Source organism: Pseudophryne corroboree, chromosome 3 (genome assembly GCF_028390025.1).
Source record: "Pseudophryne corroboree isolate aPseCor3 chromosome 3, aPseCor3.hap2, whole genome shotgun sequence".
Classification (NCBI taxonomy): domain Eukaryota; kingdom Metazoa; phylum Chordata; class Amphibia; order Anura; family Myobatrachidae; genus Pseudophryne; species Pseudophryne corroboree.
In genome coordinates this window covers 211,611,032-211,626,414 of record NC_086446.1, presented here as the reverse complement: position 1 = coordinate 211,626,414, position 15,383 = coordinate 211,611,032, and the positions used below count along the sequence as shown (strand labels likewise).

Here is a 15,383-nt window from a genome sequence, read left to right as displayed (position 1 = left end):
CACCTATGAGTCAAGCCCTGTGTTTCCGTTTAAAATGCCGACACTCAGAATATTTAAGAGCGGAAGATCAACATTGCTGTCAACATGGTTCAAATGTTAATATAATTAATGTAAGCACCTGCAAAATATCGACATTGTCATGATATGACATTTCCATTGGTCTTAGGTTTAGGGTTACCATAAGGATCTTTTTAGCATTAGGTTGCTTTCAGGGTTAGCGTTAGGGATAGAATTACCATTAAAAGACGTTGATTCAGACTGGGCAAACATGTTGATAATCATTTGGATCCCTAATGTAGAGCCTAAGCTTTAGGTTTGATACGACTCCCAAACGCTTTATTTTATTTATTTGTGTATTTATGCGCATGTACATGTCTTTTTTCTACTTTTTTATTAAAAAGTTTCTTTGTATTTGTATGTTTCTTTTGTGCACAGTACTTTGAATCGTCTCTTGCCTTTATTATTGTTGTTCTCTTTTTTTATTATTATTATTATTATTATTATTATTATTACTACAACTACTATTGCTCTTTTTTATATTGTGCCACAAGGGATCCCCAGTTACAGAGCACATAAACAAATAATCAAAACAGGAAAATAGTGACTTACAGTTGAAGACAATATAGGTCAAGTACAGGGTAACAGTGTGGAATTGGGGGCATGAAGGGCCCACCAGGGAAATGCAGTGGTAGAGGCTTGGCTAACCATTAGTGCATGGTCTAGGCCCCTTGATAAATCTACTACAGGTTGAGTATCCCATATCCAAATATTCCGAAATACGGAATATTCCGAAATACGGAATGTTTGGAGTAGAACAGAGATAGTGAAACCTTTGTTTTCTGATGGCTCAATGTACACAAAGTTTGTTTAATACACAAATTATTAAAAATAATGTATTAAATGACCTTTAGGCTGTGTGTATAAGGTGTACATGAAACATAAATGAACTGTGTGAATGTACACACACTTTGTTTAATGCACAAAGTTATTCAAAATATTGGCTAAAATTACCTGCAGGCTGTGTGTATAAGGTGTATATGAAACATAAATGCATTCTGTGCTTAGACTTGGGTCCCATCACCATGATATCTCATTATGGTATGCAATTATTCCAAAATACGGAAAAATCCCATATCCAAAATACCTCTGGTCCCAAGCACTTTGGATAAGGGATACTCAACCTGTATATAAAAATGAAAATCTGTCATTCTGTCCTTCTGTCTGTTTTTCTATACAAATCCACAGTTTACAAGCGAAGATCATGAAATTTCACATACAAGCGTATTAAAACATAGCGGACGCAACTAAAACAATTTGAAATCCTTAGCACCCCTAGGGGGCAGACAGCAGCACAGAGTATATCAGGAGAAAGCATAACTCCGGAATTGCTGGACCCATGTACTCAAAAAATGGTACACATATGCCTTCCAATCTGCCAACAAACACTGTGGGAGGAAGACACCCCCAGCACCCTTAGGGGTGAGCCAGCAGCACTGAGTATTTCAGCAGACAGCATAACTCTGGAATGCCTGTAGCAATTTACAACAAACTTGGTACACATATGACTTACACTCTGGAAACAAACACTATGGGGGTCAGACACCCCTGGCACCCCTAGGGGTGGGTCAGCAGCACAGAGTATGTCAGCAGACAGCATAATTGTGGAAGGCCTGGAGCAATTTACACCAAACTTGGTACACATCTGACTTAAAATCTTCGAACAAACTCTGTGGAGGTTAAACACTCCTATCACCACTACACACAGAGTTATATAGTGGAAGTAGCACGGTCCCCCAGCAGCACATTGGGTTATCATTTTATTGATGTGTATAACATTTTCCATGCTTTTTTATACTATGTTATTTATACTGTGTGTTTAATATTTAAATTAATTTTTGTCAACAAACATTATTAAAATCCCGGGCAACGCCGGGTACTCCATCTAGTAATATATATAGTAAATACTGCTAGTGCATGCATGATAATGTACCAGATTAATAACAACAATGCACTGTAGAAAATACACCATAGTCCTGTGCAGTATAATGTAACATATGTATAAAGTATTATTGTGAGGGTGGGCCCCAAGCAGTGGGGACCACTGGTGGTTTCCCCTGTACTCCTATGTGCCAGTCCAAGTCTGCAGGGTAAATAAACATAGTAGACAAACAGTGGCAGTTGCTCTATCATTCCTGGAGATAATTAGAAAGGCATTGAATGGGAGCAGTATTTGGAAGGCATGCTGTTCCTTGTAGTGCTAATTGGAGATCCTGGAGGTGGCTCCTGGGTAAGTAAGCTCTCTGTATGTGTTTTAGTATGAGCCTTTATCATGAGGCCTACTGTAGATAAATTACATGGCCCTATGTAAGCACTGCTATTATGTAGTGTTAGGACTACTGATATCGGAGAAGCTCAGCAGCTAAACATGTCTTTGCAAACGTGTGACCAATTCTCTGAAATTCTATTACCATATAGGTTCAGGTATGGTTACAGGTAATTATTTTTAGTGTGCTGAGGGGATAACAGGGGGGGGGGGAAGCACCCCCCCTCTCTGTCTGCAAAATAAACATAGCTGCAGCAGCAGATGACACTGACATAAGTATCGGGTGGCAGAAAACCAAGGAATTTGGTGCCATCAAAGATGGTTTAACTAAGAGAAGGATAAGCACATGAGGGTTGAGGGCCATGCTCGTTAAATTGATTATTGATATATGTCTGCAGCCAAGCATTTTACATTTGTGGTCTGATTTTCTGATACTTTGTCACAATGATGTATTTTTGTTTGTCATTTTTAACTTATGTTTTTTGAAATTTCATAAAAATTACTTGATTTAAAAAAAAAATACTTTGGGGAGATGTACTAAGCAGTGAAAAGAGTGGCGAAGTGAGCCAGTGGAGAAGTTGCCCAGTGAAGTAACATTTAGCATTTGCATACTATAAAAATAAATTATACAGAGCAGCTGATTAGTTGCCATGTGCAACTTCTCCACTGGCTCACTTCTCTTGTCTTATAACTGCTTAGTAGTTAGTACATCTCCCCCTTGGTTGAAATTACAGTAAAATCAGTGTTGACTACGACCATGTCAACATAACGTTCATAAACATTGTAGCTGTCGATATAATAAATATACCACACCCATGTGCATTAACTGTGAGCTTTTTCTGTAGTGTTTGCATTGGTTCTGAAGGCCAGTAGTAAGCAAAGTATAGTGGTGTCAGTAATATCTAACTTGTAGTTTCTAATTGAAATTTACTTTTACTGGTGGGAAAACACTAATGAAAAAACTGTTATAGAATTTGCTGAATTGAGTTGAGTTGATCTGTAATTGCAGCATTGGAAGTGTAAAGCATTGGTTTAAAATCTGTATTTCAGAACCTTAACTGTGCTTATTTCACCCATGAGCACATTTAATACTGTATGTGTGTGAACAATATGAGCTTTTTCAGTGAAGTCCTTTGGCAGGAAAACAGTCCAGCATGTCCCCAGAGTAAGGTTTTTTGAAAAGTATGTAATAAAATAAAGTTCAAGGTTATCAGGGGTAACATAAAATTGGCTGCAGATTTTGCTTGACAGTGCAATGTACAGGGGCATTAACAATAAGAGATATACCTATATTTATTATTTTACAGTGCTTTCTTAGTATAGTAGATTTATTTTTGCTATGGTCTATTAAAAATATACTATTGAGTTCATAAAAAATACTTTAGGACAACATAATGACATAGCCATTAGTATTGCTGTCTCACACAACACATGATCCACAAGTTCAATTCCCCCTATCCGTTTGAAGTATATATATTCTCACCATTTCCTCCCACACTCCAAAAACTGTTGGATTCTGACAAACTTAACCCTTGTATGTATGTATGTATGTATGTATGTATGTATGTATGTATGTATGTATGTGTGTGTACCATTGTGTTTAAGGGAATTTAGGGGTTGATGTACTGTATGAAGCAGTAAAAAGAATGGAGAAGTGGATCAGTGGAGAAGTTGTCCATAGCAGCTAATCAGATTCGCAGTTGCATTTATCAAGAACATTCTATATAATAATAGTTAGAAGTTGATTGATTGCTTTGGACATCTTCTTCACTGGTCCACTTCTCCATTCATTCATTCATTTTTGTCAACAAACGTTCTTAAAATCCCGGGCAACGCCGGGTACTCCATCTAGTAATATATATAGTAAATACTGCTAGTGCATGCATGATAATGTACCAGATTAAGCAGCAGCATTGACAGTGACTCTGAGCACTAGGCCAGTGCAGAGGTCTCTGGGAAAATGGCGTGGTGGCCATTTTCCCAGCAATTTCCCCTACTGTGCATGCACAAAATGCCGCCACCTAGTGCTGAGTCATTGTAACTGCCGCAAGACTCCAGAGAGTTAAGGATTCAACATATGGGTGCAGGGCGAGCAGTGAGGGCCCCTCTGCTCTCAGGGGCCTGTGTGCACTGCATACACTGCGCCCATTATAGATACTCCACTGACACCAGGGGAGAACAGTGGTATTTTATATGCAATGAATTCAGTGGTAGCAGTAAATACTAAAGTTTCACTACACAATTTGCACACAATACAGTTCTTTATTGAAGTATCACACAGATAAGAACATGTAACTGTGTGTGGAAATGGTCATTGATAAATAGTATTTTGTATTTAAATGTAAAAAAATGTGAAACAAAAAGGTGCAAATAACAGTAAAGCACTAATTAATTAGTTTCAAGTGAACAAACATAAAACAATGAGAATTTGATTTAGTGCTACAGACCATTTGCAAATATCAAATAAATAAGACATAAAAAGCCATCCAAATCAAAAGCAGCTGCCGATTACACCAATAGTCTCTCACTCATAAGCTATACGTTTCCTGATAGGCGCATGTGGGTCTTCATTGGACACACATGATTGACCAGGATGTAGTTATGTGACCGGCGGTCAGGGGGCCACTGGTCACAATACCGACGGCTACATCCTGGACCCTCTAGATCCCTTCAGTCGGCACGACGACTAACAGGGACTACTCCCACTCGTGGGTGTCCATGACACCCATAGAGTGGGAATACAACCTGTGGCGCTTGGGATCCCACTGGTCACCTGTACCCAACCCGATTGAACAGGCTGCTACTGTAGGCAACCAATGCCTACACGCCTCATCCACTGCCTATTCTGCCTCAGAAGAAGATGTACAGAAAGCCCAAAATGTGTCTCAATTTACATAGGAAAAGGAGCTTAAGATTTTTTGTGTGTGCGCAGGCACAGTGCAACAAATACCAGTTTGGACCTTACCAATGTACATCAGCACCTGAGTGTGTCTGGCCTGTAGAAGGGAAGTATTTCATTATACAGGTTGAGTATCCCATATCCAAAATGCTTGGGACCAGAAGTATTTTGGATATCAGATTTTTCCGTATTTTGGAATAATTGCATGCCATAATGAGATCATGGTGATGGGACCCAAATCTAAGCACAGAATGCATTTATGTTTCATATACACCTTATAAACACAGCCTGAAGCCTGAATATTTTTTATAAGTTTGTGCATTAAACAAAGTCTGTGTACATTTACACAATTCATTTACTGTATGTTTCATATACACCTTATACACACAGCCTGAAGGTCATTTAATACAATATTTTTTAATAACTGTGTGTATTAAACAAAGTTTGTGTACATTGAGCCATCAGAAAACAAAAGGTTTCACTATCTCACTTTAGCTCAAAAAATTCCTATTTCGGAATATATGGATATGGGATACTCAACCTGTACTTTAATAGCAATAGTGCCTCCTCTTGGTGAAGAAATTGAATAGAAAAATCCTATAAAAAATTCTAAGTATTCAAGAATGGAAACAGATTTGTGTTCATGTTTATTACTTGTCATTTAGCTTTGACTTTGCTACCACAGAACCAATAATTAAGTACTTACCTTGTGATCCGCTTCATAGCCAAATGGAGAGTTCATGCAGCTGTTCAAGTCTTTTGTCTTATTGATGAAATCATTGGATACATTGTAAGTTACTTGACACCTCCCTGAAACATCGTCCTGAAACACATGCACACATAGAACATTTATTAATGAACAGCAAATACAGTATAATGCTTTCAATGAATGGTATCAGAAGCCAAACTGAACTTTTCCACTATGTACAGTAGCTTGTGGACGAGTTTCTTAGGGGCACATATTTATCAGCAGTGCTGAATCAGCACCATGTATGGCCCACTTGGCAGTTTTGGAGCCACTCAGGCTGAGTTATACTGTACTGCTCTCAGTATGAGGCACTGGCGTTTCTATAATGGGTGCAGTGTGTGCAACGCACACGAGCCCCTGAGTCGAGAGGGAGCCCCCACTGCACACGCTGCACCCATTTTCTAAATACTCACCCCTCTGGAGTCCCGTGGGCGACGTTCACAGCGGTATTAAAACTCTGTGAAAATGGCCCAGTAGCCATTTTCACGGAGTTCTGCGCACGCACAGTAGAGAAATCTCCGGGAAAATGGCTGCCGCACCATTTTCCCGGAGATCTGCGCATGGTAACTGTCCTCATAGTGATCCAGTGAGCACTATTCTGACGTCTAGCTGTATTTACCCTCTAGTAATACACCATAGGCTGTTGTACTAGGCACATGTGTTCATATACTTCGAAAGATAAGGCAGCCAATAACAGTAATATTCAGCATATATGTGGAAACACTTACAACTAATGTACAAGAAATACCCCCATTAACCTTCCTCCCACCGTTACAAATGCCCAAGTTTAATGACCAGCATGCACCATATCAACTTGTCTGACACAACTGTTGAACATATATAGCTACACAAAACACTAACGGCTAGGTTTTCTAAAGCTTCTAAAACAGACAACTGGAGGTGATGTACATTGCAACTAATCAGATTCTGTTGTAACCTCCTGTTATGTGCCTCCTTATGAGGGGAGTTAATCATCACCCTTTATATTGAGAAGGTTTCAGTATAGTGCCTCCACCCACGTCTAGGATACAGTAGGCTGTTTATCCTTGAAGCAGACTTGGGAATGTATCCAAGGTAAATATGGACTCAATAATTATACACTTTTAAAACTCCATACAAATTATTAGACAGGAACACTTTTCTTTTGTTCTCAATGAGATCACAATAGCATTATGCAATATTTAACACTTTATAATAGCATCTAATTCACGGTGGTATTAAAAAACAAACAATTACCTCTTTAATATTACTTTAGTAACTATTTTTTCATACAATAAATAATTAGGTAAAACTGGGTGCTAAACTTTCCAGTCTATGGCACAATAAATTTATGGGTGTACTATGATATTCCAGCGCTTGGGATCCTGGCGCCCAGCATACTGGTGCCAGGATCCTGACCGCCGGAATGCCGGCAGCGGGGCGAGCGCAAAAGAGCTCCTTGCGGGCACAGTGGTGCTACGCTATTTATTATCCCTCCATGCATAGGATACAAATAGAAGGTCACTGCAAGACCGTGTACAAAGAAGGTGGCTCCGGGTGTCTGCAGTAGACAACCGTGCGTGTTAAGAATGACCTTACCCAGAGCACATTGTGCTACAGAGAGTGCACTGCGCTGATGGTGGCATGCTGAAGCCATGTTTTTTTTCAATGTGGCACAAGTTTATATAAACTCCAGACAATGAGCAACAAAAACCTAAACCCTGTTAAAAAGCCCAAAAATGGACGGAATGCATTGGTGACATTGCAGATTTTATAGTTATGTACATGTATATACTGTGATACAAATTAGCTGTGGCTTTAATTGCACTTCATACATTTTTTTAATAATAAAAGCTTACAGCTAAAACAATATAGTAGTTAATTATACTAAACTAGGTGATTCATCGCGCCCTATGGGTGCTCTTCACACCGTCATAAGGGGCTAAGCCCCCCTTAACCCCTGCATGCCCTTGTGGTATGCAATATCTTTATTATATGGAGTATTACCTCCAATCATAATTGTGTGAGTGGTTAAATACTGCATGGACAAAGGGCGTGCAATGGTTAAGGGGTCGTAGCCCCTTGCAACGGCGTGAACAACGCACACAGGGCCTGATGAATCACCTAGTAGGTGCTGTGGTTGGGGGATTGGCGGGTGCGGGGGAGACGCAGATGGGGGAGGGGGTCTGGGGGTACCACGGGTGGGGGAGGGGCAGTTTGCGGGGGTGTCGCAGGTGGGGGAGGGGCTGGTGCGGTGGTGCCACAGGTGGGGGAGAGGCGGATGTCTGGGTGCCGCGGGTGTGGGAGCGGGTCTGGAGCCACCGTGGGTGGGGGAGGAGCGGTTGCGGGGGTGCCGTGGGTGGGGGAGGGGCGGGTGCGGTGGTGCCACGGGTGGGGGAGAGGTGGGTGCGGCGGTGCTGCGGGTGGGGGAGGGGGTCCAGAGCAACCGTGGGTGGTGGAGGGGGGGTGTGGGGGTGCCGCGGATGTGCTGCAAGTGGGGGAGGGGCAGGTAATGCTTCTCCTGCTTCTCCTCCTGGAAGCAGCTAAGTTGCTGTCCTCCCTTTGGCAGTGGCTCTCCCAGAGACTCGCACAGCAGCCAAGCAGCCAGTCACTATTGTTAGCGCAGGTTTCCCAACGTGCGGCATTACAGGGAAGAAGATGCACTCAATAAACTACAGCTCCCAGCAGCCCTTAGGGGCAGAATGCTTTGGTGCTACGGGCTGCTGGGAGCTGTAGTTTATTTAGTGCGTGTACTTCCCTGTATTTCGATGCATTGGGACACCGGCGCTAACAATTGTAGCAATGTTTATGTGTAAATTGTTGGAGGGTATGTTGCTGCAGATGCAGTGGGCCTGTTTTGGGGTGTGGGACTGGAGCTGCAGCTCCATCAGCCCCATTGTTAACCCTGCTCTGGGAACACACAGCAGACAAAGGGCAGAGCCTCCCATTGGATGCAACCTGTGTGGGAGAGCGTTTCTCGCCCAATCAGCTGTGGACTGGATGTGATAGACCTGCTTCTATCCCAATGAGATCTCCTAACCACGGCCAGTGTTACACACACAGGCACAGAGTCACAGATCTGGGCTATTATATAGGAGATACTCACTCCCACACACACTGCAGCTAAAAGAACAGAAAGGGAGACCAGCAGCAGATATGGCGAGTTACCATAGTAATTCACCTGGCCAGAAAGACCATTCTTCTTGGTGCTATCACTGGGTGGTCTTCTGTTTGCCGGCGGTCGGGCTCCCGGCGCTCAGTATACCGGCGCCGGGAGCCCGACAGCCGGAATACCGACAATTATTTTCCCTCGTGGGGGTCCACGACCCCCATAGAGGGAGAATAAAATAGTGTGGCGCGCGTAGCGCGCCACCGTGCCCGTAGCGTGGCGAGCGCAGCGAGCCCGCAAGGGGCTCATTTGCGCTCGCCAAGCTGTCGGTAAGCCGGCGGTCGGGCTCCCGGCGCCGGGATGCTGGTCGCCGGGAGCCCGACCGCCGGCCAGCCGTAGTGAACCCCTATCACTGGCACTGCTAATCTGTGTGTATCTAGCAAACAGCAGAGATGTATGAGTGTTCATTCTAGCAGTGTTGTTAAATGTTGCTATTCTTTCCAGTGCACACCTGGTACATTTATTATATGTGACATTTGTTTTTATTGATAAATTGTTGCTATTTTAACTTGTTTTTAAATAAATGACTACATTACATATAATCATGTTTGTTTGTTTTTAATTGTTGCGCTTCTGACTGCAGCGGATTTCTTATATATTTATAAATATGGTTCTTTCCATATATGGATCTCCTGTATTTCTAATACAAAGCAAACCTCATTTGAGTTAACAGCACACAAAAATGTGACTCATGGCTGTGGCTGGTTGGGTGTGGATCATTAAATCCACAGTATCTAGGTCGACAATGTTTAGGTCGACCACTATTGATCGACAGTCACTAGGTCGACAGGGATGGTAGGTCGACAGGGTTTCTAGGTCGACATGTGGTGGGTCGACGGGTCAAAAGGTCAACATGAGGTTTTTTTGGGGGGTTGTGTCGTTTTCTTCATAGAGTGACAGGGAACCCCAATTAGTGCACTGTGTCTGCTCGCCATGCTTCCAGCAAAATGCCTCACTCTGCTACTGTTTCGCTTGGCACAGATTACCATTCCAATCGTTGTCCACGTGGATCGGTAAGTATGAAAAAGTTCAAAAAAAGAAGAAAAAAATGTGAAAAATTCATGTTGACCTTTTGACCTGGTGACCTAGCACATGTCGACCTAGAAACCCTGTTGACCTTCCACCCTGTCGACCTAGTGACTGTCGACCTATAGTGGTCGACCTAAAAATTGTCGACCTTCAGACCGGATCCCGGCTGGTTTAGGTACAAATTATCATGTAATGACGATGGACTTCTTCATAATAGCACTTTGGGGTTTATTTTTTTATTTACTAAATCCACAGATCGTTGATGTTTTTACCAGAAGACTTTACACACTGACAATTGGTGGCTTTGAAAAGACATCATTTAGCAATTAAACTCTTATTAATTTGCAAGAACCAAAACGTTAAAAAAAAAAGTTTTTCTAATCTATTTCAGACCGCCTACCTCTATACGAGTCCCATTAAGAGGCTGAAACTGAAACAGACTGACAAGTCCCCTCTTTAAATCCAGAACTTGGCTATCCTTCTCGCCTGTGCTGTACAAGCTCAACACCTGAAAAAGAAAAAAAAAACTGTCTGCTCAGAAACTAATAGGAAATCACTTATTGTATATCTTAGTTGCAGTCATTTTAAGAATACACAATCCAGGAGATACCAGGGGACAAGAGCAGGAGGTGGTGCATGGTGTGGTTACTTGCATCATTGCCCCAACTCCCGTTGCTCAGTGCTACAATACATCAGGCAGCTGGGGGCAGATCGCCCACTTCACTGTGGGAGTGAAGTAATCCCAGAGGCTTGCTTACTCCTATGAAAGCCCAGTAGAGCTGTCATAAGACATTAAATGTCAGGGCCATAACTAGGGGTGTGTCACAGGAGCAGCTGCATAGAGCGCAGGGTATTGTGGGCGGCACCATTGCTGCCCCATGGCCCTGTCTTCTGGCTAGCAGGGTACCTGCAATGGCTACAGGCAGGCCCGCCATCAGGGGGGTGCTGTGGGCACAATAGTGCCGGGCCCGGCCTCTCTAACAGAGAGGAGTGGGCCCGGGCCACTCATGCTGCCAACCGCAGTGTGCCCGCAGCTCTGCCCCATTTTCGTTCCCGAGATCTGACATTGTCACAGGAGGGCGAGAGGACGCTGGAAGCATTAATTGTAAGCGTCCCTCCCAAAATGGCCGCCGCCTCATAAGACACAGTTATTAAAGATACTAGAGGAGGCTCCTCTAGTATCTTTAATAACTGTCTCCTTTGAGGTGGTGGCCATTTTGGGAGGGTCATTTTAAACTGAAGTTTGCAGCATCCTCTCCCCCCTCCTGTGACAATGTCAGAACTCGGGCACGAAAAGGGGGGCGGAGATACCAGAAAGGAGGGGGCGTGGCTACACAGGACCAGGCCCTGCTACGACAAGGAGTGTGAATAAGAGAGAATGTGTGTGTGTGTGTGTGTGTGTGTGTGTGTGTGTGTGTGTGTGTGTGTGTGTGTGTGTATGTATGGGGGCATGAGTGTTTGTGTGTGTGTGTGTGTGTGTGTGTGTGTGTGTGTGTATGTATGTATGCATATGTGTGATTAATATGGTGCAAGGGGCATTAATATAGTGTTGCTCCATATGTGCACAGGATTTAGGGGAGCAGGGGGGGCTACCTACTTTGTCAGTCCCGGGCCCCACAATTTCTGATGGCAGCCCTGGCTACAGGCAGACACCTTGCCATGTATAGGAGAGTCTTCTAGATATTCCATGCCATGCTGCACTTCAAGGTGCTGGCTGGCCACTCCCCTGTGCACAATGTTATGTGTAAAGAGGACGGAGGCAGCACAGGGCACATTACAGGCCAGGTAGGGCACGGCATGCAGTTGCATGGATATTTACTATGGCCCTCATTCCGAGTTGTTCGCTCGCAAGCCGCTTTTCGCAGCAGTGCACAAGCTAAGCCGCCGCCTACTAGTGAATCTTAGCTTAGCAGAATTGCGAACGAAAGATTCTCAAAATTGCAAATAGAAATTTCTTAGCAGTTTCTGAGTAGCTCCAGACTTACTCTGCCACTGCGATCAGTTCAGTCAGTTTCGTTCCTGGTTTGACGTCACAAACACACCCAGCGTTCGCCCAGACACTCCCCCGTTTCTCCAGCCACTCCTGCGTTTTTCCCAGAAACGGCAGCGTTTTTTCACACACACCCATAACACGGTCAGTTTCCGCCCAGAAACACCCACTTCCTGTCAATCACACTCCAATCACCAGAACGAAGAAAAAACCTTGTAATGCCGTGAGTAAAATACCAAACTTCTTAGCAAATTTACTTGACGCAGCCGCAGTGCGAACATTGCGCATGCGCAGTTAGCGGAAAATCGCACCGATGCAAAGGAAAATAACAAGCGAACAACTCGGAATGAGGGCCTATATAAGAGAATATTCTCACATTGCTAGGAAGAAGGAAGAACTGGCATGGTTGCATCAGACTCAGAATCAGCTCCCAAGAAAGAGCTAATGTATTTACGGTCTTCAATGTAGTCACTTGAAAATCCTCCACAGTCAGACTCTGCTGTGGCAGAAGTACCGGAAACAATAGAGTCAGTCACGTCCAGGTAACAGTTCTGAAGTGGGCACTCTCTCTGGTGTAACCATAATCACACACTGACCTGGGATATACTGTAGAGTCAGCTCTCTGCTGTCCTCCACCCCAGTCTCATTGGTTCTATGACCTTTATCACCCTGACTGCAGGACTGGGAGTACCCTCTATAAGCTAAGTTACATAGATGTACACTAAACTACACAAGTGTCACCAGTGTCGGACTGGGGCATGTAGGGCCCACCGGGGGAATGCAGTGGTAGGGTCCCATGTTTAGGGGTGTGGCCAGTCCGCATGGGGGGGGGGGGGGGGTGTCCTGCCACATCTTTGGTTTGACTAACCATTAGAGAGTGCAACGTCTGGGCCCCTTCATAAATATATACAGTAAATTCAACTGCTGCAAGTATGATAATATAACAGATTAATAACAGCAATGCACTGTAGAAAATACACCATAGTACAGTATAAGGTAACATATGTATGATGTATAATTCAAGTGCACAGTCTGGAACCTGATCCTTAGAGCAGGAGGTGGGCCCCCAGGCAGTAGGGCCCACAGGTGGTTTCCCCTCTACCCCTGTGGGCCAGTCCAAGCCTGAGTGTCACCCAGACTGCAGGACTGGGAGTCTATGGTGTAAGTTACACAAGTGTCCCCCATACTTACCTACATTGTAAGTCTCCTCTCCGGGAGAAGCCCGGAGAGGAGACACAGCAGGTGTCTACGGGGGGCAGGGGGCGGACTGTGATATCACTAAGCCCCGCCCCTGCATCGGGAAATGCCGCGATTCGCGGGTCCGCGGGAAGGGGGCGGGGCTAAAATGATGCGATTTGCGTCATTTTAACCCCTTCTCCACTCGACGGACCCGCGAATGCGGGAGGTTATCTCCATCCTGCTCGCATCACTAAGATGCGAGCAGGATGCGGGAGACCTGCCCACTATTCCGGGGGTGCGGGGGGGCTACCCCAAAAAACGGGAGCCTCCCGCAGCTTCCGGGAGAGTAGGTAAGTATGGTGTCACCCTGTTCCCTGACTGTTAATTCCCAGTCCTGTGCAATTGTGCATGCGCCGACAGGGGGGCACCTCTATCCACCTCCATCGATTTTGCCTCCAGGCACCTGGTATGTACTTACATCCCTGCCAGACAGGATACACCATCTACTTTTCTGGTTAACTGATAGTAGAACAATCAACCAATACAAGAATACACTTTGCCTAAAATATGAAATATTAGATTGTGTGTGTGTGTGTGTGTGTGTGTGTGTGTGTGTGTGTGTGACAGCCTAATTTATATTAGGGTCAATTATTTTTAAATTGTGGTAGCATCATACAAAATTCCACACTAGCCTGTTCTGCACACTTAGCATTAAAAAAATGTTTCAAGTAGGCGGTTTGTTAATGTGTAATGTTCAGAGCTTTTCTCTTATAGGTGTCAATTGCAACTTTATATAAGTGCATGGTACTTACTACGAACGTACAAATGTGGAGAGGATTTTTTTGTTAAAAATAAGACGCCCTGTAAATGTATCCCATGTTCCTTTTTGTGCAGTGCTTAACTGCCATCTAGTGGTCAACTCTATACATTTCCCAGGATTTGTCTATGGATCTATACAAACACTTCCATTTACCTTAGAATTACATTCAAAAATTATTTTTCAACATCCATATCTTAGCTTTGGACTGTAGATTATAAAGAACTGTTGTTGCAATGCAGTTTCCATGCCTTTAACTGTACCCCAGTGATGTTTTGAGTGAAATGAGAGGCATTATTCTCATGCAGAGCTGCCAAGAGTACTGTATGCTTGGATCCTGCTGCTGTGGCTTCTGCACAAGCAGTCTAGGAGTGGTTTGACCATGCAAAATAACATGAAACTACTGGTCACTTTGCCCAGCCTTTAATTAGGTTCAGTTGGGCTTGCAGATCAATATAGAGCACGATTTACTACCACTATAATCTGACAAGGTCAAAATACCGACATTTATAATATAGAAAAGGACAGAAAGTCGATACAAGTTTTTCATTGTTTTTTTGGTGTGTATGTCGACATAGGTTGACATGGACACTGTATAAGTGTACCGTGTCCCCTCAGCACACTATTATATTCCCCCTCCAGGTCCACTGTGATGGTAAAGTATGAACAAGTCAGTTTCAATGCCAAAATCATGAAAAACTTATATCGACTTTTTGACCTGTCGACATTTTAAATGTTGGTATTTTGACCATGTCGGGATTTTGACTGTCGGTCAAAGGTTGTCGGTGTTTTGACCATCGGGAATTTATTTATAGGTAAATTGACCACATCCCATATAATCTGCAACTGCTATGCCTCCTAGGAAGACCTAAGCACTTTGTACCTGCCCCACCACCTGTTGGTGATACGATTATCATGTGTGTATCTTTAACCACAGAAAAGTTCAGGACTGCAACAATTCTTTTAATTTAAATCTGTGAGGTCTTGCATATCATTCTGGACTCTATGCTCCTAATATGTACATTTCATTATTAATGACTTGGTTTCAAGTTTTAAAACTTGTGTGTACATATAGGCCTATAGGCACTTTACTATACCTTGCCAGCATTCCAGTGAAAGAGAACAGGGAATTCCAAGCTGCTCTTATTCTTAGCGTCTTTCAGATGTTTGGTGGTTAAATCCTCTTTTTTGCCAGGAATTTGACGTGTTGCTTTATTGTAAACATTAATATCTTTCATCTAGAAATGGAA

General features: G+C 43.5%; 1 protein-coding gene across 1 annotated transcript in view; it reads right to left on the bottom strand.

Moving 5' to 3' along the window:
- LOC135055126 (microsomal triglyceride transfer protein-like) overlaps positions 1–15,383 on the bottom strand; it is a 294,511-nt gene that overhangs the window by 226,560 nt on the left and 52,568 nt on the right. The window contains exons 3-5 of the mRNA XM_063958806.1: positions 15,231–15,371; positions 10,548–10,655; positions 5,929–6,045 (exon numbers count right to left, since the gene is read on the bottom strand). Coding sequence (XP_063814876.1) covers positions 5,929–6,045; positions 10,548–10,655; positions 15,231–15,371 — 366 coding nt within the window. The remainder of the gene's footprint in view (positions 1–5,928; positions 6,046–10,547; positions 10,656–15,230; positions 15,372–15,383) is intronic.